The sequence below is a fragment of the Acanthochromis polyacanthus genome, chromosome 4 (genome assembly GCF_021347895.1).
Source record: "Acanthochromis polyacanthus isolate Apoly-LR-REF ecotype Palm Island chromosome 4, KAUST_Apoly_ChrSc, whole genome shotgun sequence".
Classification (NCBI taxonomy): domain Eukaryota; kingdom Metazoa; phylum Chordata; class Actinopteri; family Pomacentridae; genus Acanthochromis; species Acanthochromis polyacanthus.
Window position 1 is genome coordinate 45,141,241 of NC_067116.1, and position 23,638 is coordinate 45,164,878.

Genomic DNA, 23,638 nt, shown 5'->3' on the forward strand with positions numbered 1-23,638 from the left:
TCAAGACGTAATTTTGATGCGGATTTTTTTTGACAATTTTAGCCCGTTTTTTCTCTTTCTCTTTAAAAATACAGTCAATGTGTAAATCAGTACCTTTTTGTGTTTTCCCCAGCTATTATCTGGAGGTTTACAAAACTAAAATCTATAAAATATCAGAAAAAGTGTACCTTTTTTAATATAATATACTTTCCCCCCCAGATACCAGCAAGCATCAGTAAAATATAAATAAATAAAAGACAGCAAATATCTGTAAAATTTAAAAAATGTGAATAAATAACAGCAAATATCTATAAAATCTCAATACATTTTAAATAACAGCAAATATCTGCAAAATATAGATTTGGAATTTTTCTTTTTTGTTATTATACAACAGACAGCAAGTAAATTAATACTTTTTCTCTTTTTTTGCAATTTCTCTAGCTGTTATCTTTAATTTAACAAAAAACAAATATTTAAAATAACTGAATATTTTTAGAAGATTTTTTCTTTGTATATATATTTTAAATAAAAGTTAATATCTGTAAAATATTGAGTAAAAAATGTGTCATTTTACAGTCAAGTATTATTAAAGAATAAATTACAAAAAATACTGATTTTTGATGTGGACATTATTTACAGTTCAATCCTGTGTTTTAATTTTAATTTAGTTTTTTTGCAGTCAACATGTAAATTAATGCTTTTTCCTCTATTTATCTGTAATTTAACAAAACATAAATAATATGTAAAATAACAGTTTTAAAAAATGTAATCCCTAATATAAATCATTTATAAAATATCTTTAAAATACTAATATTTCTTCTGATTTGAGTAAACATTAAAATGCTGAAAAAGAATTACTTAATGTTTGTAAAAAAAAAAAGAAATACAGATTTTTTTTTCCAACATTTAAATTATTACTTTTTTCCTGTGATTTTACTAGTTGTTGTTATTATTCTGAGTTTAACAAAATAATGTAAATCTGTAACATAACAGTTTATTTTTCAAGACATTACTGGTCAAAACGTTTAGTTTTTTTTATAGTTTTTTGTTGTGTTTTGTGAATCCATGCAGAGGTTGTCCATCGCTGTTGGTTTGCTTTTTATTTACAGCCTCTGACATCGTCTTTTTCTGCTCCTTTAGCAGCTAGTTAACAGCAGTGAGGACAGGGCTGAATAACGGGGTAATATCATCAAGTCGGAGCTGGGACTCCTGCGGCTCCTCGTTTCTTTATCCTAGTCTTCAGACGGAGGCAGCAGATGCTCCTCAGCTCTGGTTTTATTGTTTGTCCGACCGACCTGGGAGCTGGCTTAGAGACGGGGGGAGGAGAATAGCTTTTAGTGGCCTTTTTCTTCCCCGGCCTTCACTCTCTCCTCACAGCTCTGCCTCTGTTTGTCTCCCTGCTGGAAGAGTTCATTCCCTGATTGAAGTTTTTGGTGTCTTTAAACAAAAGGCTGCGTCTCTGAATGGACCACATGGCTCCCGGCTAGTCGCTGCCATTTTGGGTGCATCTGCATTTCCTGCAGAGCTTCGCCCGAGGCTGATTTACCTCCACACCTCCCTCTATCCTCTATTTTTCTGTTCTTTTTTACCCAACATTGCCATAGCTATTGCAGCCATTTCACTCATGACAATTACAACCTGCTCTATATTATATAAAAGCCTCTAATCTCTAGTTTACAAATATAATCATAGTGTTCTTGTATTTTTCTTACAATAAAAATGTCATATGACACAATGACAGCATGTCTGAGTTGACTTATTCACGGAAATTTTTTATGCTAGCAAATCAAATTATAACAATAATAATTGAATTTTTATAGCACTTTTCAGAAGAACATTCACAAAATGCTTTGCCAGTTAGAACCCAGTGATAAAAGAGAATTTTACTTGACGTGAGTCTATAAAAATGTGGTTTAAGAAGTGTTTTAACGCTCCTGTTATCTTCATTTACAGGCACCAAAAAATATTGTTTCCTTGTCTGAACAAAATCCAAAAACTCAGCAAAAAAAAAATTCACAAATTTCTGAAAATTTGCAAAACCTTCAGGAAGAAAATTCCAATAATTTCTTGAAAGTTTTATTTGAAAAAAAAAAACAACAACTTTGGTAAGAAAATTTGTGTAAAATTTTTTTAAAAAATGAGTAAAAATCTTCCGAAAATATCTGAAATGATTACATATATATCAGTAAAACATTTAATATTTTCTTTAAGAACATTCGCTGGATTTTGGTTGATTTTTTTTACTGAATGTTCTTAAAGAACCATTTTTTTTTAACATTTCTTTTTCCCACCAAAAAACGTTCACAAATTTCCCAAAAATGTTGAAAATGTGGACATCAGAAGTTTCACTGTGAAAATATATTTTTTTCCACATTTTCAAACTTTAAAATGGTTCAATTTGACCCGCAGGGTTAAACTTCGACTTTGGAACAACTAGAAAGGAACCATCAAGGATCTAAGGCAGCTGAAGCGATGTACGGGGTTAGCATGTCTAAAATATAGCCAGGGGAAGGGCCCTGGCCAGCTTTAAAAGTCATCAGTAAAACCTTAAAATCAATTCTAAATCAGACAGGGAGCCGGTGGAGGGAAGCCAGAACTGGGGAGATGATATTTATAGACATATCTCTATATTTATCATGATCGCAGTGTTGGGTTGCTTCCATGTATCGACTCACTGCCTTACCTTTAGATTGACTTTTGATCACTTTTGATTCTGTTTGTTGTTCTTGTTCCTTTAAGCCTTCATGTTCTGGTTTAGATGTTTCAGTAAAGGATGAGGGTCCATCACAGCAGGCAGAGCAGACAAAGACACTGTGAATGTGTTCTTTCTTTGTGCCCAGAGGACGATGCTTTCTGCTCTGGCAAACATCCCAACCCTCTCATCTCCATCAGGTCCTGCAGACGGAGCTGTGGTGGTGATGGATACCTCAGCAGCATTCTGGCCCACAGCGCTGCAGCCAGCACTTTAAAATGTTTGAAATTCGCTGTAAAACAAACCGATAACATTTAGCTTCAGCGCAGATGTTGAAACCGTTGGACTCCTTTTACCCCCACGGAGCAGATCTGTCATCTTGTTGGCGGAGCTTTATTTAACTCCATTCAAGGTTTCAACATGAGAAAAGTAATCCGTTAAATAATCAGGTAGCTTCAGTTAACTCTGGAACAAGCTTTATGGGTCTGAATTGAGCTGCTGGAAAATGTGACTGAACAGTCAATTATTTAATCTATGAAATGTCAACAATCTAATGAAATCAATATTGATGAGCACAGCAAATCTAAACACATTTTATCTCAGACTGCAATATGTGCTGTATTTTTACCAGCTGTATTTTACTTAAACAGTTCATATAATCAACTTTAACTTAAATACTTTACAAAAACAGCTACCTTCATGCAACGTTTAAAGAACTACATCAACTCTGGTTAATATTTAAAATGCACTATCATTAAAAAAACCTAAAACAAAACACAACAAAGTATAAGAGAAGTTGTAGTCCTAGAAAAAATAAAGTTGCATTGAGTAAAAAATAAAAAAAAAATAATCAGTGTAAAGTTATTCTTCCCCTTTGCAGTGCTTTGTGAACTGTTATTTTCACTGTAGCCTGCCTTTAATGGTCAGTTTTCAAATTTATAAAACCATCAGATTTTACATTTTGTAACCCTCCTGTTGTCCTCATTTACGGGCACCAAAAAAATTGTTTCCTTGTCTGAAAAAAATCCGGAAATTCAGCAAAGAAATTCCCCAAATTTATGAAAAATAACCTTCAGGAAGAAAATTCCAATTATTCTGCTCACTACTAGAATTTTCCTGTGTTTTTCTAGTCATTTATAAAGTGTACTTTAGAGCAGCTGTATGATGACATTAAGCTAGTTTTAGTTTTTCCAGCTGTTCAGAAGGTTGTTTCCACTATGAAGCAATCAAAAAAGTTTTTATTTTTATTACCCTTAAGCATCTTTTGAGACTATGCTGGTGGTCCTCGTCTGCATGATTCGCTCATCTTCAGTGAGTCAAATGCAGAAACAGTCATGATGAGCAGTGATCTTACATTTACTCATTGAACTGTCTGACACATGGTGTGATGTTAGCGGCGCGTCGGATGCTAGCATAGTGTTGGATGTTAGCGGCGTGTCTGATGCTAGCATAGTGTCGGATGCTAGCGGCGTGTCTGATGCTAGCGGCGTGTCTGATGCTAGCGGCGTGTCTGATGCTAGCGGCGTGTCTGATGCTAGCATAGTGTCGGATGCTAGCGGCGTGTCTGATGCTAGCATAGTGTCGGATGTTAGCGGCGCGTCGGCACACAGGACACGTTCAGGCTGAGCTCTCGTTTAAAAATGAAAGAAATTACATCTGCTCATGCTAACTAGGACTACAGCTTGCAAACAATATTCTTAATTGATGAAATTATTGATAAAATAGAAGCTTCCGGCTCATGTTAGCATTGTAGTTTTGCATCAGCACAGGCACTATGCTGGTAAACCGGACAACCATCAACAGGAGCACCACAGATGCAGTTCCAGTTTGCTTTTACTCTTTAAGCGATTAATCCATTGACAAATAATCTTTCACATCCCTGTTACAAGCATGCCTCATTTGCTCCTTGTGTGGCTCATACCGCTGCTGTACTTGTTTTTTCCTGCTAATTGCTTGAATAATAAGTTTCCTCCTGTGCATGTAGGCGGTAGTAGCATGATAGCATGCACCGTTCCATCCTGACTTAATGGTAGACAAGTTTGATGAGTTTGTTTTCTTTTGGAAAATGATAGAGGTGTGGCAAATTGTGAAGGACACGAGGCTGAGAACTAATCAGAAAGTGAACATTAATGTGTAAAAGCTCGGTCAGCAGGGTTTTCTCCACTTCAGAGGCTCTAACCAGGTGGAGTAAGCTGGATGGTATAAATGCAGCAAAAGTTAAATATTATCAAAACAAAATGAGTGGAGCCTTGATAACCAATAGTAGTAATGTGTGTAAAACACAGGAAAATAGTCATAAAGCATGGAAATGCAAACATATAGACAGCTGGGTTGATTAAAACACGAGTAAATCTGTTCTCTGAGGCTGAAAATTGAGCTGAAATGCTTTTCTTGTAGACTGGGTCTGATTCTTGTCCATGCCGAGGCGGGTCCTCCTGGAGAACGTGGAAGAAATTACTGTTGCTTCCTTCAGTCATGGCGATATTTTAATAAAGTCCTGTCGATGTTAAAACTCTTCCAGTGCCCTACATACTTCCATAAACTGACTGGAAGCCAAATGAGTCAGAGTTTGGTGTTTAAAGCCCAGAATGACTTCTCCTCTCCCTGCTTTTCCTCACTGTGTTGTTGTTTGAGCCGTGACTTCATATTAAATATAAATATAATTATTTTTATGATTCTGACCCTGTTGGCAATGCTTAACTTGATCCAAGTTTATCTGCTGCCGTAAAAATATGATCCATAGAAATTTACCTCACACAGCATCCTAATCCTTGCTATCTTGCTGCTAAATAAACATGCATTTAGGGGAATATTGTGGAGGCGTCTGTGGTTCTGATGGAGCCAGAGGGGAGTTGTTCCTGTCAACTGTAGCAAAATAAAATAATAGATTATTTAAATTAAATAATAAATAAATAACACATAAATGAATAATATTTAATAAGCTAAATCAAATATTATAAATGAATACTAAATAACAAAATAAAATATAAATATTCAATAATATCAGTTTAATACAAATTAAATAGAATAATATAAAACTAGGAAAATTAAATTGTATATAATATATATAAATTAAATAAATAAATGCATACATAAATAATATTTGCTGGCATAAATTAAATATTTTAAATAAGTATTGCACTATAAAAAATACAAATGTGAATATTCAATCCTATTAATTAAATGAAAAATAATCTAAAACTAGGAAAATAAAATTTTCTACCAAAAAATTGCATGTATGTATACAACAGAAAATAATACAAATAAAAAATAAACAAAGCCTCCTCATAAAACCAAGGATTTCTTGGAGTAGTTGGGTTGCAGAACTTTACTCCTAAATTGCTCAAATTAATGTCCATAATTAATAACACTTTACAGTTTTAGCCTTAATGTTTATTATCGACAGGTAAAGGTGTATTTTATTTAATTTTTACATAACAGCAACCTTATTTTTCTACTGGAAAACACTTTTTTATCACTATCTTCCACTCATTTAAGATTATTTATTAAGAATTAAACATTTCTATTGATTTAGCAAAAACAAGTAGTAAAAAAAAAATAGTAGATTTAAATGTTTGAGGGAACGTAAAGAATCTATAGAAGCCTCTCTTTTAAAACAGTCTGTCCTGATAGCAGACTTGTGGCCGTTTTTCTGCCGTCCTGTCGCTGAACAGCTTCTTCCAGAGCTGCTTCTAGCTTTGAGTCATGGCGTTGGTCAGGCCTCGTCGTCGTGTGACGCTGCAAAAGAATGCTGGGAGTCACGACATGTTCGGAGGAGATAACTTCCCTCTGGATTCGTCCCTGACTGTGAGACGTACAGTCCGAAGAGTGGGAAAGAGCGTCAGCGTACGGAAACGGACGGAATCTTCCTCTTGGAGTTCATTGACCCTGCATGTGTCGGCGGGTCGTTCACTTCCTGCCTGATCAGAGTCAGCCGCTGGTGTCTCACCGCTGACTGCTGCTTTGTTTACGCCGTCTGTGCACGTGAGCGTGTGTGTGCCGCTCCAGGGAGGTCCATTCAGAAGGAAATTTACAGCTCCGGACTGAGAGCACAGTACTCCCAGCTTTCACACATCTCTGAAGTGAGATCATAAACGCTACAACAGCTGTCCTTATAAAGGCAAACTATTCCTGTTCTCCCTGCTCTGAATGGCACCGTACCCTCGCTCCTCCTCCTCCGTCTCCTTCTCCTCTGGTACAGCTTTTTTCTTTTGCTGATTTCTTTGAAGGTGGATGAAGAAGGCGGTCTAGTCCAGAGGAGTCAAACTCATCTTAGTCCAGGTTCCACATTCAGCCCAGTTTGATCTCCAGTGACCAGTAAAACCACAGCACAATACCCTAAAAATAACCACAGCTCCGAATGGTTCCTTTGTTTTAGTGCAAAAAAGTACATTCTGACAATGTTCACCTTTAATGAATTATTTTTTTTTACAGAACATTATGAGCAAATTAAAATGTCTTAAGAAAAATAAAATTCAGCTTTATCAACCTTCATCCTCAGTTTATCATTTCCACATTACAACTTCCAGATCAGAGTGTCTACAAAGGAACACAACATTTAGTCACCTGGAGCTGAACCACAGAGGATTTTACTTTATGATCAGAACCACAAAAGACGGATGAAAAAAACCCAACAAATTGACAAGTTACAAGTGACAAAAAATTGCATAAATGACAACAATGAGACCAAAAATGACAAAAGTGAGAAACAAATCAACAAAAAAGTAGATAACACAAGCAAGACGGAGAAGCACAAAACGATACACAAAACAACGAATAAAGCAAAACACAAAATGACAAAATAAGACAAAAAACACAAGCAAGACAAAAAGGAAACAAAACGACAAAAACATGAAATGAACACTAAAGCCAGACAGAAACTACAAAAGCAAAACCAAACATTACAAAAATGAGACACAAAAGAACAAAGAGCAATCTAGTATTTTACTTTCTGATCCAAACAACTTGTCATAGTCTAGAAATGATTTTAAATTTATAGTTTTACTAATTTACAATCTGCAGTTAATGTCTTCTCTGGAATTTTTACACTTTGAGGGCCGGATTGGACCCTCTGGAGGATCACTTTTGGACCACGGGCCTCATGTTGGACCCTCTGGAGGACCGCTTTTGGCCCACGGGCCTCATGTTGGACCCTCTGGAGGACCGCTTTTGGCCCACGGGCCTCATGTTGGACCCTCTGGAGGACCGCTTTTGGCCCACGGGCCTCATGTTGGACCCTCTGGAGGACCGCTTTTGGCCCACGGGCCTCATGTTGGACCCTCTGGAGGACCGCTTTTGGCCCACGGGCCTCATGTTGGACCCTCTGGAGGACCGCTTTTGGACCACGGGCCTCATGTTGGACCCTCTGGAGGACCGCTTTTGGCCCACGGGCCTCATGTTGGACCCTCTGGAGGACCGCTTTTGGCCCACGGGCCTCATGTTGGACCCTCTGGAGGACCGCTTTTGGCCCACGGGCCTCATGTTGGACCCTCTGGAGGACCGCTTTTGGACCACGGGCCTCATGTTGGACCCTCTGGAGGACCGCTTTTGGCCCACGGGCCTCATGTTGGACCCTCTGGAGGACCGCTTTTGGCCCACGGGCCTCATGTTGGACCCTCTGGAGGACCGCTTTTGGACCACGGGCCTCATGTTGGACCCTCTGGAGGACCGCTTTTGGCCCACGGGCCTCATGTTGGACCCTCTGGAGGACCGCTTTTGGCCCACGGGCCTCATGTTGGACCCTCTGGAGGACCGCTTTTGGCCCACGGGCCTCATGTTGGACCCTCTGGAGGACCACTTTTGGTCCACCGGCCTCATGTTGGACCCTCTGGAGGACCGCTTTTGGTCCACGGGCCTCATGTTGGACCCTCTGGAGGACCACTTTTGGTCCACCGGCCTCATGTTGGACCCTCTGGTCTAGGAGTTGTGAGGCAGGAGTAAAACCCGCTCGGCTTATTCCTTTTCTGCCAGTGAGCGTCGCATAAATTCCTGCCTTCCATTAGTCAGAGCGGTGTTTACTCTGTTCCTCTTTATAAAACTGTGTGTGACAGAAATGTGGCGTTCATAAATTGTTCAGTGTAAACAGAACGGCTCAATGAATTATCCACGACGTCTCTAATAGTCCCCCCGCAGTAGAGGATTTAAAGTCATGTGTGGTTTCAGAAACAGAATGAATCAACACTAGAGAGCGTGTTGGCGAGCGTTGCTGAGCGTTGGCGTGCGTTGGCGTGCGTTGGCGTGCGTTGGCGTGCGTTGGCGAGCGTTGGCGAGCGTTGGCGAGCGTTGGCGAGCGTTGGCGAGCGTTGGCGAGCGTTGGCGAGCGTTGGCGTGCGTTGGCGTGCGTTGGCGTGCGTTGGCGAGCGTTGGCGAGCGTTGGCGTGCGTTGCTGATCGTTGGCATCAGCCAGAGGAGGGTTACTGAAGACCAACTTCACCCAAACTTTTACCCCGGCCAACATCACTGATTCATGGGTTTTCATGAAGTACCATTTAAAGAACGGATCAGTTTAGTGACTGTTTGCTGCTGTTTTTGCATTTTTCAACTTCAGAAATCAAAGTTTCTGTAAAGGTGCTCAAACTTTTGCACCGGCATTTTTTTGAAAAATTGTCCTGAGCAGGGAGGAGATTTTGACTTTAAATAGTGACATCTGGAGTGAATTTAAAACTGATTTCATTACAGTTTTAATCAGAGCTTAAAAGTGTTTTTCATCCCTGGAAGTTTTATGTTTATGAAGCTTACAAAAGAGCAATGTGATTTTAAAAAAAAGAGAACTTTTGAGCCTGTAAACCTGAAAATATTCCTAATATGAAGGTAAAATCCTGCATAAACATACTTCATTTCTTGTACATTAAACAGCCAAATCAAAAAAGGGAACATGTTTCAAATTTGGTTGATTTTTAGGATCCGTAGGATCATTTTTAAGATCAAGATTTTGATCTGTACTGCATTTAAATATGTTTCTTCAAGTAACACCTGATCTACCTGCTTTGTTTTTCATAGTTGAACTAAAAAGGGTTAAATGTGTGACCGGCAGCGTGTTACTGAGTTGGTATTTCTAATTTGTGCACATTAAAGCATCACAGTAGTTGAGTTCTTCTTAAAAAACACGAACCGTCAGAATAACAGGTGAATATTGTGGACCAGGCTTTTTCCTGGATCGGGGCAGTCTAAACGCAGCAGCAGGAATGATCAGTGAGCAGAAATATTTCTGACCATTTCATAAACAAAAATGTGTATTATGGTCAACAAATGACACCCTAACTAATAAAACTAGTTAAATATGTGTAGATGTTTGTTTATCCCAGTTATAGTTATTCTGCTGCTTTTCCCTTTGGGGTCCATTAAACTGCCACAGATCTCTTTCTGCATAAAAAACGACGACATAATAAGCCAAGAAATGTGCTGAAATTCAGATTTCTTTTGGAATTTAATTGATAAAACAAAGTGTATTTACACCAGTTGGGTTGGACTTGTTTACATCTTGTTTCTTTTTGCAGCTTTTTCCTTCCTTCCATTTGTACTTATATTCGTACTATTAAAGCAGAATTTGGCATGATGTTGTTAAATATACTAGTGTCTTTTAGTTAAAGATGACTTTGTTTGGGTTATGCGGGATTGTTTTCAGTTTAATTTCTGATTTTACTTGTGGTGTATGTGCACCAGTGGGATCAATTTTGAGATAATTGGACTTTAAAATAATATATTTAAATATCTTAAAACGGGTATGAAACACCCTCATCTACATCTTCTCACCTGCTTTATTTTCCTCTTCAGTCAAACCACTAAAGTCACAGAGTTGATGCTCTTCCCTTTGGAGGACATCTGAACCCAACAAAAACTCTCTGCAGGAAAAACCCTGTGCAGATTATAAGACTACCATGGAAACACCAGGGAAAATGTTCATTCCCTTCTGAGTTTGCTTGTTGGAACATTCTACTTAGCTCTTTTAAGTTTTAAAGGCACAAAATAGTTTGGAGCTGTGCATGTGGAGTTAAGAAGTTTCAGAATGCTATGACCACCCCTAAATACTGAAAATATAGTGACATAGTTTGAAGGTAAAGTTTTTCATGGCTTCAATAAATATACTAAAGTTATTGCAGATATGAAATCAGATGATGGACTGCACAGTTGAGTAGTGGTTAGCACTTTGGCCTTGCAGCAAGAAGATCCCCGGTTCAAATCCCGGCCTGGTCCTGGGATCTTTCTGCATGGAGTTTGCATGTTCTCCCTGTGCATGCGTGGGTTTTCTCCGGGTACTCCGGCTTCCTCCCACAGTCCAAAAACATGCTGAGGTTAATTGGTTACTCTAAATTGTCCGTAGGTGTGAATGTGAGTGTGATTGTGTGTCTGTATATGTAGCCCTGTGACAGACTGGTGACCTGTCCAGGGTGTCCCCTGCCTTCACCGAGTCAGCTGGGATAGACTCCAGCACCCCCCATGACCCTAGAGAGGATAAAGCGGTGTATAGAGAATGGATGAAAATGGAAATCAGATGATTCTGAGGAGGTCAAATGGGAACTTTTGGGTCACTTGAACTGTTTTTGTGTGACCATCTCCTTTACAGATGAGGTTAAAAATGTTGGAAAAAGTATCATGAAGTAAAAATCATGAAATTTCAACCCACTGCTACGTGCTCTGAGAGCTGTAACTCTGAAAATATTGCAATATAAATAAACATTAAAATGTTGCATGGCTCCAACAGCTGATTCTGAGGAGGTTAAATGGGAACTTTTGGCTTTTTATCCCCCGCCTCCACGAAGTGGAAAAGGAGGATATAGGTTTGGCCTCCGTCCGTCCGAGATGAAGGGGACAGCTTTTCTCAGAAACTATTACAGCTAGGATTACGAAATTTAGTGTGTAGCTTCACACCATGGACACCTTGATCAAGTTCGAAAATGAGACCTGTGCGATAATATTTAACAGAGTTATGGCCCTTTACCACTATTTTGGATATAGACTCATAGACATCACATGTGGCGGGGGATATTGATGACCATGTCGTCTTGTTTAAATAGTTTTTGTGCAACTATCTCCTTTATATATGAAGTTATGAGGCTCAAAAATGCGGGGAAAAATACAGCAAAGTAGAAATTGAGAAACTGAGAAGATAGTTTGAAGGTAAAATTGTGCATGACTTCATTTACAATGCTGAAATTATTGTAGATATGAAATCAGATGATTTTGAGGAGGTTAGGTGGGAGCTTTATTCCCATTTCAAACCCATAAATTAGCTGAGTCACCTCTCTTTGTGGAACTGGATAATGAGGGGTTTGGGTGGAACGAGGTTGGCCGTTTCAGCGGGCATGAGCGCTGCCTGCTTTAAGACGTCTGCTTTAAGGAGCTTGTTAGTTGGTAATGCCTCCCCCTGCCACCAGTAAGCAAGTAGAAAGCCCCCAGTCCTCCCAGTCCTCCCATCAGCCCCCAGTAAGCAGCTAAAGTGGCACGCTAAGCCAAAGACCCCCGAGTCTTATCTGAGGAATGCTGGGCACCGTCGGAGGATCTCCTCTGCAGGGAGGAAGCTGAATTATCTCAAAGCCTCCGTCTCCTCTGATTGTCCCCAGAGACCTCTCCTCTTTTTTATCTCACTTTTAGATGTTTACCTTTCTCTCTTCCTCTCAGACCAGCTTTCTGCTTCTTTTCCCCTCCTCTCTGAGATACTAATCCACAGACGCTGCGTAGCTCCACGTTTGTTCTCCTGAAGCCGGTTTAGAGAGCAGCTGAGGAGTTAAAGTGACAGATTTGAAGCAGACGGAGCTCCTGATGGAGGGTAATGATGATGCCGTCCTCTGCGGTCGCTGCAGTTTTGCATGCCGTGGCGTTTTACAGCCTCGCATGTTTTTGGGACTGCGGTCAGCTAGCCTGGAAAGGAAAAGCTCAAGTTGCTCCTTTTTTCCTCCGATTCTCTGCAGTGACCCAGATGATTCCACACTCGGCTTTGCTAAGACGACCTCGTTGTTGTTTTGTTTTTTTGTTGTTGAGGACAGTGGAGAGAGAGACAGGAGACGTGGGTAGAAGAGTGGCAGTAAATGGTTCATTCCAGAACTGGAGGATGTTTTACATCAACTTCCAAATAATCCAAAATACTAAAACATGCAGTCGTTGTATAAATGTACTCGTCCTGAGACCAAATCTAAAAGAAAAAAGAGAAAAAAATACCAAATCAGTCTGGAATTACCCCTAAAATATCATTTTTCTCTTTTCCCACCTCCCATGACCAAACTGAATCTCTAATAAAACAGTTAAAATTAAATTTAAATCTCCTTTTTTAGTTTCGTTTTTTGCTTTGATTCATTGTGTCTTGTTTTTGTCATTTTGTGTCTTATTTTTGTCATTTTAGGTCTTGTCTTTGTCATTTTATGTAATTTTTTGATTGCTTTATGTCTTGTGTTTGTCTTTATTCTTGTTTTTTTCGTTTTCTGTCTTGTTTTTGTCGTTTTCTGTTTTGTTTTTGCCATTCTGTGTCTTGTTTTTGCGCTCTTATGTCTTATTTTTTATCATTTTAGGTCTTGTTTTTGTCATTTTATGTCATTTTTTTGGTTGTTTTAGGTCTTGTTTTTGTGTTTTTTCTTGTATTTGTCGTTTTGTGTCTTGTTTTTGTCATTTTGTCTTGTATTTGTCGTTTTTTGTCTTGGTTTTGTCATTTTGTGTCTTGTTTTTGTCGTGTTGTGTCTTGGTTTTGTCGTTTTGTGTCTTGGTTTTGTCGTTTTGTGTCTTGTTTTTGTCATTTTGTGTCTTGTTTTTGTCGTTTTGTATCTTGTTTTTGACATCTTATGTCTCTTTTTTGTCATTTTGTATCTTGTTTTTGTCATTTTGTGTCTTGTTTTTGTCGTTTTGTGTCTTGGTTTTGTCATTTTTGTGTCTTGGTTTTGTCATTTTGTGTCTAGTTTTTGTCGTTTTGTGTCTTATTTTTGTCATTTTCTGTCTGTAAAAATGCTACCATTTATGTGGAAGCTGGGATAGTCCAGCCTTTGATAGTTTACCTGTTATTTCTATACACAGACAAACTTGGACAGATAATACTCATTCATTGTAGATGCTAACTGTGTGTAACGCTGCAGAAGCATCAGATAAGACAGCAGGCCTGTTACTAGCGGCTCCATGTGGTATCTATTGTGAGCACAGAGGGTGATATCTCATCATAGAGGGCGACTGTGGGGTGAGATGTTGTGTGATTATCTTTGCATTAACAGAATTCTCTTGATTTAACAGTAAAGGAGGAAACAAACATTATCTTTGCTGTCATTACGCAGCAGGATGTACGTGGGGATGACTGATGTCATGTAATCTGTAACATGGCCACTTAGTAGACCGTTAATGTATTATTGAAGGTATTACTGCAGAACAGAAGTGATTACGGTACATCAGTCTATGGAGAGCTTCAGTAAAAACAGCTTCATGATGGAGAAACTTGATTTTAAAACCACGTAAACATGTGGATGCTTCTTCATCCAGTGAGGCCTTCTATAGGGGTTTTTTGTTTTGCACATAACTGATGTAATGTTTTAACAGCGTGTGATAGCAGGAAGCATAACGAGGCTTCTTCATTAATAAGGGTGGACTATAACTGAATATGTAAAATAGAAGCAGGAGTGATTAAATTATCTCCTCTGTTTGTGTAAGATCAACTGAGATTAATCAGTTTAATCTGTTTTCTTAATCTTTCTCTGTTCTGTCACTTTTATTGCCCCCTAAGTTACAGATATTAAAGTGTTTTTAATTATTGTTTTCCAGACTGTCTTCAGGTTGATCTGTGGCTGAATTCTGATTTAGCTGTTAGCCATTAGCATAGCCTTAGCCGCTCAGAGAGAAGCTAACTTCCTGTTTTGGGTTTATTGGTTTACTTTTGCTGCTTTACAGACATTTCTGAGGCCACAGAGTGACAATTAAATAAGGTATTTAATTCATCAATAGTCACTTTTATTGCCCACTACGGTCCAGATATTAAAGCATTTTTAATTATTGTTTTCCAGACTCTGTTTCAGGTTAGTCTGCCTTCTAATTTAGCCGCTAGCCTTTTGCAGAGAAGCTAACTTTGGGTTTGGGTTTATTGGTTTGCTTTTGCTGCTTTACAGACATTTCTGAGGCCACAGAGTGACAATTAAATAAGGTATTTAATTCATCAATAGTCACTTTTATTGCCCACTACGGTCCAGATCTTAGAAGCTTTGTTAATTATTGTTTTCCAGACTCTGTCTTCAGGTTGATCTGTGGCTGAATTCTGATTTAGCTGCTAGCCGTTAGCGTAGCCTTAGCCGCTCAGGGAGAAGCTAACTTCCTGATTTGTGTTGACATTTCTGAGACCACAGAGTGACGACTGAAGAAGGGCATTTAATTTATCAATAATCGCTCAATAATAAATACAGATAATCAGAAAAATGCCAAATATCGGCAGCAATATTCAGCCAGGAGTCTCTAATTTTAGGAATCCTCAAAAAACTAAAATGTGACACGTAATGACCCAAGAAATTAATGAAAATTTTGATTTCTTTTTGAGTTTACTCGTTAAACCAAAGCGTATTTGCACCGTTTGGGTCAGACTTGTTTACATCTTGTTTGTTTTTGCACAGCTGTTTCCTTTACAAATGAAGGCTCAAAAACGCAGGAAAAATACTTCATCACAAAGTTTAAATCGTAGAATTCCAACTCACCCTTTTGTGTGTTGAGAGTTTTTAAAATATTGTATGAAAGTAGAATTTAGCACGGCGTCAATAAATAAACTGGTGTTTTTGTACTTAAAGCTGATTTTAGGAGGGTCAGACGGCATGTTTTTAGTTTAGTTTCTGGTTTTATATGAAGCGGGGCACTAGTGTTGTATGTGCACCAGTGGGATCAATTAGGAGATCATTTAAAATGTGAAATAATATTCTAACATTTCTAAAACGGGTGCAAAACAGTTCCCAGCTACCTGATCTCTCCTGCTTTATCTTCCACTTTGGTCAAACCACAGAATTCACACAGTTGGTGCTGGAAGAGTTGCCTAAAGCCAAAAAAAAACTCCTCTCTGCAGGAAAAACCAGTTCAGATTATTAGACAGAAATGTAGACACCAGGAGAAACGAGCTCAGATTTTACAGTGTGTTTGCACTAATATGGTTTCTACTTCATGTAAGAAGTTTGAGGCTCAAAAATGCAGGTAAAAATAAAGCACACTTTAAGAGCTCCAACTCTGAAAATATTCACAGTTTGAAGGTAAAATTTATCATGGATTCATTAAATATACTAAAATTATTGTCCAGGAAAATCAGCTGATTCTGAGGAGGTCAAATGGGAACTTTTGACTCGATTGAAGAGTTTTTGAGCGATTAAACCCAACAAAAGTTCCTCAGTGCACACAGTACGAGACTCTGACTACAACATTTCATATTCTTCAGATGGAGAAAATAAGCTGCTTGGATGACAGAAGTGATGAACTGTAGTCCTCTGTGACTGAAGCACTCGACCCAGGATCAGTTTACAGTTTGCATCCACTTAGACCGGCTTCCTGTTTCCCTCAGGGGGTTCACGGTTTACTCAGCATTCATTACTGATGCAGCGCTACACCCTCCACGCTAACTTCACCCTGTGTGATCCACGCTGGCCTGCAGATCACAGCTCTGCACTGACTTCTGTCAGACCAGATTATGTCATGAATGAAAGTTAACGCCACGCCCGGAGCTTTTCCACAAATCCACCTTTTCTCCCAGAAATTGTTACAGTTGGTCGACACGCGCTTATTTCCTTCATGTGCATTAGAAAAACACTAAAAAAGCAGAAGGAAAAAGCAAAAGTTTACAGAATTTTACACAAAACTCAGAAATGGGCCGTTTTTGTTTCGTCATGTTTTGTCTTGTTTTTGTCTTTTGTGTCTCATTTTTGTCTTTTGTGTTTTGTTTTTTCTCATTTTATGTCTCATTTTTGCCGTTTTTGTGGTTTTGTCTCTTTTTGTCTTTTGTGTCTCATTTTTGTCTTTTGTGTTTTGTTTTTTCTCATTTTATGTCTCATTTTTGTCTTTTGTGTTTTGTTTTTTCTCATTTTATGTCTCATTTTTGCCGTTTTTGTGGTTTTGTCTCTTTTTTGTCTTTTGTGTCTCATTTTTGTCTTTTGTGTTTTGTTTTTTCTCATTTTATGTCTCATTTTATGTCTCATTTTTGTCGTTTTTGTGGTTTTGTGTCTCTTTTTTGTCTTTTGTGTCTCATTTTTGTCTTTTGTGTTTTGTTTTTTCTCATTTTATGTCTCATTTTATGTCTCATTTTTGTCGTTTTTGTGGTTTTGTGTCTCATTTTTTTCATTGTGTGTCTTGTTTTAGCTATTTTTTGTCTCATTTTTGTGGCTTTGTGTCCCGTTTTTGTCTCATGTTGTGGAGAACTGAAAGTTGAAGCAGCTGCTCTTTCAGTCTTTTATTCTTCTTTTACATTTGTCAGAAGTCGGTTTCCTTGTATTCAAACACAGATTGTGATTCTAAACAGTTTTTTAATTACGTGAAAAGGTTCTGAAGAAGCTGGACTGAGTTAACTGCAACGTTTTCATGGTTTGAATGCCTGTCAGGCGATTCATCAGCAGGAAGTTTTTGCTTTAGACTGTTGCTGTTTGGTCATTGAAGAGCCTTGCACGTCTTAACGGCAGCTTCACCTCGACACTAGGGTCAGAACAAACCTCTGCTCTGTCCTCAGTGTTCTGCTCAAAGCTCAGTTAGGCTCTCAGAACTTTTGTGTTTGGACTTTATTCATCTTTGGAGAGGTGAGGAGCTGCTGAAGTTACTGAAACCTTCTGCATCATTCATTGGAGGAGGTGTTTAGTCTCTGAGAACAAATAGTGTGCCGTCATTACGACATTTGTGGTTTACCCCCGGTGTTTTCTGTTTTTGTGTCTCGGTTGCTATCGCTGAGCGGAAGGATTGAATTTCTGTGCAGCATCTGCAGCTGCAACCGACGGCGAAGCTTCAGCATTAAAGACTTTAGCATGCGATGTGAGAACTCAGGAATACATCCCCGTGTTTTGGTGTAACAGAAGAACAGTATAATTTAGTTTGACCTACTTCGATGACTGAAGCGTATTTTTAGATGTGAGGAAAACCACAAATTGGTTAAAAGCATTCGCTGCTTTTAACCATTTTTTACTGTTGGTTTTCTCTCAGTCATTCAAAATCTGCTTCGTTAGGATGCTTTGAAATAAGTTATTAAAGCTGGAAATGAGCCCTATCACATCAGATATTCTGTGGTTGTTTTTTCCTAATATTTTAGACATAATTTGACACTTTCTACCATTTTGGCATCAGCTGACAATAAAGTTATTTAAAATTTCCACATTTATTAGCTAAAAATGTAGATGTGTAATTTTAAACATTTTATGGACGTCTTGTGTTATTCTCCTTTTCTTTCAAACAAACCACTGATGACAAACAAAAGCATCACAGACCTCCGTGGATTATCTACTATCTTGCATCATCATCTCTTTTCTAGCCTAATCAGAGATGCACATCTGCAGCTGCATATTTGCTCAGAGTGGAATTGCGAAGGTCAAGCAGGACAGATGTGGTTTCAGACGCTGTTTGAAAATCAACAGTTTTGTTTGCATTTTAAAATTCTTCCTCAGAGCTACAATTAAGCTTTGTTTAGGCTTTTAGAAAGCAGAAATGATGCAACGTCTGGCCTGTTTTACTGTGTTTTAGTGTGACACTCAGTGTTTTTCCAAGCCTTAGTCTCAAACAAGGATAGACCGATATCGTGGCCGATATTTGGCATTTTTCTGATTATCGATATCTGTATTTGTATTGACTATTTATTGATGAATTAAGTGTGTCAGTTCAGGTGTGATGCAGCCTCACATCTCTGTCTGTCGTCACTCTGTGGTCTCAGAAATGTCTCTCAAGCAGAGAAAAGTGAACAAGACACACAAAACAGGAAATTAGCTTCTCTCACAGTGGCTAAAGCTATGCTAACGGCTAGCGGCTAAACAGAGTGGTGGCCACAGATTCACCTGAAACAGGAAAACAATTATTAACACTTAAAGATCTAGACCTTAGTGGGCAAGAAAAATAAGAGAACAGAGGGATATTATGAAAACAGAAAAGAACAGAAGACGTGACCACAGGAGACAAGTCAATATTTCCAAATGTCTGTGTTTTTATTGACCGATTATTGATGAATTAAATGTGTCAGTTCAGGTGTGATGCAGCCTCATCGCTCGTCTCTCTGTGGTCTCTGTGATCGAATGTTGCCCCATTATGAGTGTAGAAGCATGGAAGTCATTTTAACCGATGAACTTTTCTGTCCTCTTCAGGTGGTGCGTGGTGAGAGCGAATCAGTGGCTGCGGCATGCTGAGGCCACTCCCCCTGGCTCAGGATGAGTGTCAGAGATGGCGCTGCCACCATGGCAACGAACGCAGGTGGAGGAGGAGGGGGGGGCGGGCCAGCTAGCCCCAACGACCTGGACGGCCGCTCTTACCTGCTGCAGATCTACCCTCGGCTTCCTGCGCATCCCTCCACCTGCTGCAGCCTCAGGTGAGTCTGTCACAGTTTTACACCTGGAGGACGTAAAAGCAGCATCAACAGTTCAGGACAAGGTGGACCTTACTGATCTGTTATTCACATGATGCAGCAGCAAAATACAGAAAGAAGCAGCACAATAATGCTAAAAATAAAGCTATAATTCAGGCGTAGGAACAGGATGACTACGTTTGGATGTGTTTAGCTGGTATGTTGTTGAAGGAAAAGAGATGACTCATAATAGTTGTTTATTAGACCACAGTGACTATTTTCTGCCTCTTTATTTATGGTTCTTGGTGAAACAATCCTGCATTTTCCTCTTTTTAATGTTTTTTTTATTTAACCAGGAGAAATCCCGATGAGATTAAATTCTGAAGGTTGTAACGGACGCTGGTTTGCTGATTCCAAACTCTCTCTTTGTTTTAATTCTTTAGTAGAGATGGCAGTCACAATTATGTTGTTTTTAGATGTTATTTAGTAATAATTTAATTTGGATTATCAGTTGACTTTACATTAACAGCTTATTCTTCGCGTTTGGTCGAGGGAGTGAATTTTGACATTTTTACAGTTGAATAAGTTCATTTCTAAGCATATTTATTGCATGTATTGAAATTTTACAGCTTTTTATTGTGTTGAAGACGACTTTCTTCACATCATCTTCTTCTTTTTGGTGACGTTTCGTTTGGATTATCTGTTATTTTTACATATACGGCCTCATGGTGACGGAATCAGTGTTTTTGGAGTGTAAATTTTGAAGTTTTTAGTTTCAAAATGTCATGTTTTGAAACATAATCTGTTGCATTTATTAAATTATTGTAGGACTTTTCCATGTGTTTCTGAAGATGCTGCAATTTTTTGCCCTCTATGATGAATATGAAAGTAAACGCTGAGGAAGTTTTGAGTGTGCCAGTGCAGCTTTTACCAGTTAACATGTCCTGATATTATTTTACATAAGGTAGAATTTATTACTATTAATTTATAAAAAAGTACATTTTATTTTGAAAAGCCAGGCTGTTTCTAGAACCCTGTAAATGATCAAAGCTGAAATCCTCATGTGGACTCGTGGTGTAAGATATTCTTCTAAACAGTGGAAGTGATTTCCCTCTTCTCTGCCCCTCAGGGTGCAGAAGGATGCGACGGCCGCCTCGGTGATCTCGGACGCCGCCTCAGCTCTGGGGCTGGACCCCGGCCGCCTGTATGTGCTGGCGGAGGTGAAGGAGTGCGGCGGAGAGGAGTGGGTGCTGGAGGCTGGAGACCTCCCAGTGCAGAGGTTTCTGCTGTGGCCTCGGAAAGCCCAGGAGGAACATCCTCAGAGCTTCGGCTTCTACTTCCTACTACAGGTAGCGTTCACCTGTAGACCACTGAGACTGTGTGACTGCTGCATTCCACCTCCTTCTGCTCCGTCTTCCTCTGTGTTGTCATTTTAGATGAGAAACAAAAGCATGCAGTCGACTGTAAGCAATAGGTTGTAAGATAATGATGGAAAGCATAACAAAATGTGCATGCAGATGGTTATTTCCCATCATTATCAGGGCTGCTAGCACCTCCCACCTTGTCTCAGGCAAAACACATCACTTCCTGAACATTTTCTTATCGATAAACACGATCTGAAACGCCCCTCACTTCAGGCTACAGTAGCTGCTGCTTGATAGCTGCGGTGTGTGTGACCAAATATTATTTTAAAAGTTTTAAACTAGGGCGTTCTAATGTTAGATTTGTCCCAGATTTGCTTGTTTTTTCCTACATGCAGCGCATGTGGACTACCTTAGAAAGTTCTTTATTTTTCAAAGAAAATCAGGTTTTTTTCAGTGAAGATGGCATTAAATGAATGATAAATCCAGTGTTGACATTGCTCTTGTGTTTTACTATATTATCCTGTATTTTTACTGTGTTTTATTACACCCCCGTTCAAAAGTTTAGGGTCTCTTAGAAATGTCCTTATTGTTGAAAGAAAAGCAGTTTTGTTTCAATGAACATGGCATTAAATGAATGATAAATCCAGTGCAGACATAGTTAATGTGGTAAATGACTATTGTTGCAGTAAACAGCTGATTTTTAATGGAATATCTCCATAGGGGTACAGAGGAACATTTCCAGCAACCATCACTCCTGTGTTCTAATGCTACATTGTGTTAGCTAATGGTGCTGAAAGGCTCATTGATGATTAGAAAACCCTTGTACAGTTATGTTAGCACATGGATAAAAGTGGGAGTTTTGATGGAAAACATGGAATTATCTGGATGAACCCAGACTTTTGAACAGTAGTGCATGTGCGCACCGCATTCTACGAAAAGATTGCATTTTAAGCATAAATACTGCAGTATAGCAGAGTTATCACAGCACTACTTTCCACCACTGTGGTTAATGCAGTAGCTGCCTGAGCCAGTTAGAATGACACCAACACAGCTTAGTGATCATGACATCACGCCAGAGAGACCAGTGTAAAGTTGAACTCACAATCCCAAAGAAAAGGTCATAAATGTGACCGTTTTGGTTGCAGTCTGGAGCCCTGCCTTACACAGATCAGGATAACATTATGACCACATGCCTACAGAGACTGTGCTGGTCCCTTTATGCTGCTAGAAGTCCTCTGACATAGTTGGACATGGATGCAGGACCTCTGGGATGTCCTGTGGGTCCTGTGGATTGCAGGGTGGGTCCTACCCAGGCGTAAACTAACCGTGACGTCACCCGTTGGTTTCAACGCCGAGAAAATGAAGCCCGGATTTTGCTACTTCCTGGTCGCCGTTTTGGATTTTTTGGAGCCAGTGACGTAAAAAGCGTCATCAAACAGGCTGGACCGGAGAGCAACTAGGGGCAGGATTGGCTGAGGACTCTCTTATCCCGCCCACGTTTTACCGCAGAGGCTTCTGTTGCTGTCCATCAAGTATAGCCACGCCCCCTGGCTCCGCCAACTTTAACGATTTATTTAAAATTCAGTATTGATTTATTTTAAGATTGGCCACCTGATCTCTCATTTTGACCATGAAAACTAATGGGAAAAAAATCCTGAGCTGTAGAACATCAGTCTATCAAATTTTATTTTCTCCAAAAATGAATTGGGGTCTATGGAGAAAAAGCTTTTTGGAGCCAACCCTAGCGGACGGCGTGATATTGCAAGTTTTTGATACTTCCAGGTTGGCTTCAATTCTGGAGCCAGATGCTACGTCCATCTTTATATACAGTCTATGGTCCTACCTGGATCAGGCTGATCCTGGCACATCCTACAGATGCTCAGTAAGATATAGTTCTGGGGAGTGTGGAACCTGGGTGAACAGCTTAGCTCTGTGGTGTTTCCTAGGTTCTCCTGAGCAGTTATTGTGATGTGTTGGGGTGCATTGTCCTGCTGAGGGTTTTAAACTGGTATAGAGGATTGGAGGATTGTTGACCTGCAGTGTTTAGGTGGATGGTCCACGTCAAACATCCTCATGAATGTCAGAACTTAAAGTTTCCCAGCAGAACGTTGCATTATAACAAGCTGGTTGATGTTTTTCACTTCACCTGTCAGGGGTCATGATGTGTCTGATCGGTGTGTGCAGCAGCATCAGCAGCGGTTAGCTAACGTATGTTTTTCTTGATCCAGGAGAGGAATCGTGATGGCTCCATCCATTATGTCCACCTCCCAGCCTTGTCCAAGGATCAGGAGGCTCTGCGGCTGGCTGAGAGGGGCTTCCTTCCGCCTCCCCAGGACGACTTCGCGGACCTCTGCAACCTCCCCGTCCTCAATGAGGACAGCATATTAAACAACCTGCGCACGCGCTTTTACAAGAAAAAGATCTACACCTATGCAGGCAGCATCCTCATCGCCATCAACCCCTTCAAGTTCCTGCCCATCTACAACCCCAAGTACGTCAAGATGTACGAGAACCACCAGCTGGGCAAACTGGAGCCTCACATCTTTGCCATCGCGGACGTGGCCTACTACGCTATGCTCAGGAAGAGGGTCAACCAGTGCATCGTCATCTCTGGGGAGAGCGGCTCGGGGAAAACCCAGAGCACCAACTTTCTGATCCACTGTCTGACGGCGCTCAGCCAGAAGGGATACGCCAGCGGGGTGGAGAGGACCATCCTGGGCGCCGGACCGGTTCTGGAGGTGAGATGCTAACATGTCTGACAGCTGGGTTCAAAAGTTTTTACTGTCAAGTCGATATCTGTTTAGTAAGATAAGATAATCCTTTATTGCTCCCCGTGTCCGGGGAAATTTCCCATGTTACAGCAGCACAATGAACAACAATAAACAACAATATAATTATAATCATAGTAATATTCACAGTAAGTTCAAGAGTGTAGGATGGAAAAAGTGGCTTATGGAATGATGTAAAGTACAAGAAAAATTCAAATAGTGTAAGAACTGTGCAGATTATGTGGTAAAGGATGATGTGACAGAGTCCAGTTTTGTTTTACCATCAGCCAGTGATGCTGATGTTATAAAGTCTTATAGCAGGTGGAATGAATGACTTGCGATAGCGCTCCTTCTTGCAGGTTAGGTGTCAGTCTACTGCTGA

The 23,638-nt window shown here is 39.7% G+C and overlaps 1 protein-coding gene across 1 annotated transcript in view; it reads left to right on the forward strand.

The window, feature by feature from the left end:
- The window catches only part of LOC110954101 (unconventional myosin-IXb), a 113,933-nt gene that overhangs the window by 23,050 nt on the left and 67,245 nt on the right, over positions 1 to 23,638 (forward strand). The window contains 3 exon segments of the mRNA XM_051946916.1: positions 18,928 to 19,148; positions 20,254 to 20,473; positions 22,717 to 23,226. Of these exon segments, the coding sequence (XP_051802876.1) occupies positions 18,991 to 19,148; positions 20,254 to 20,473; positions 22,717 to 23,226 (888 nt within the window). The 5' untranslated portion in view covers positions 18,928 to 18,990.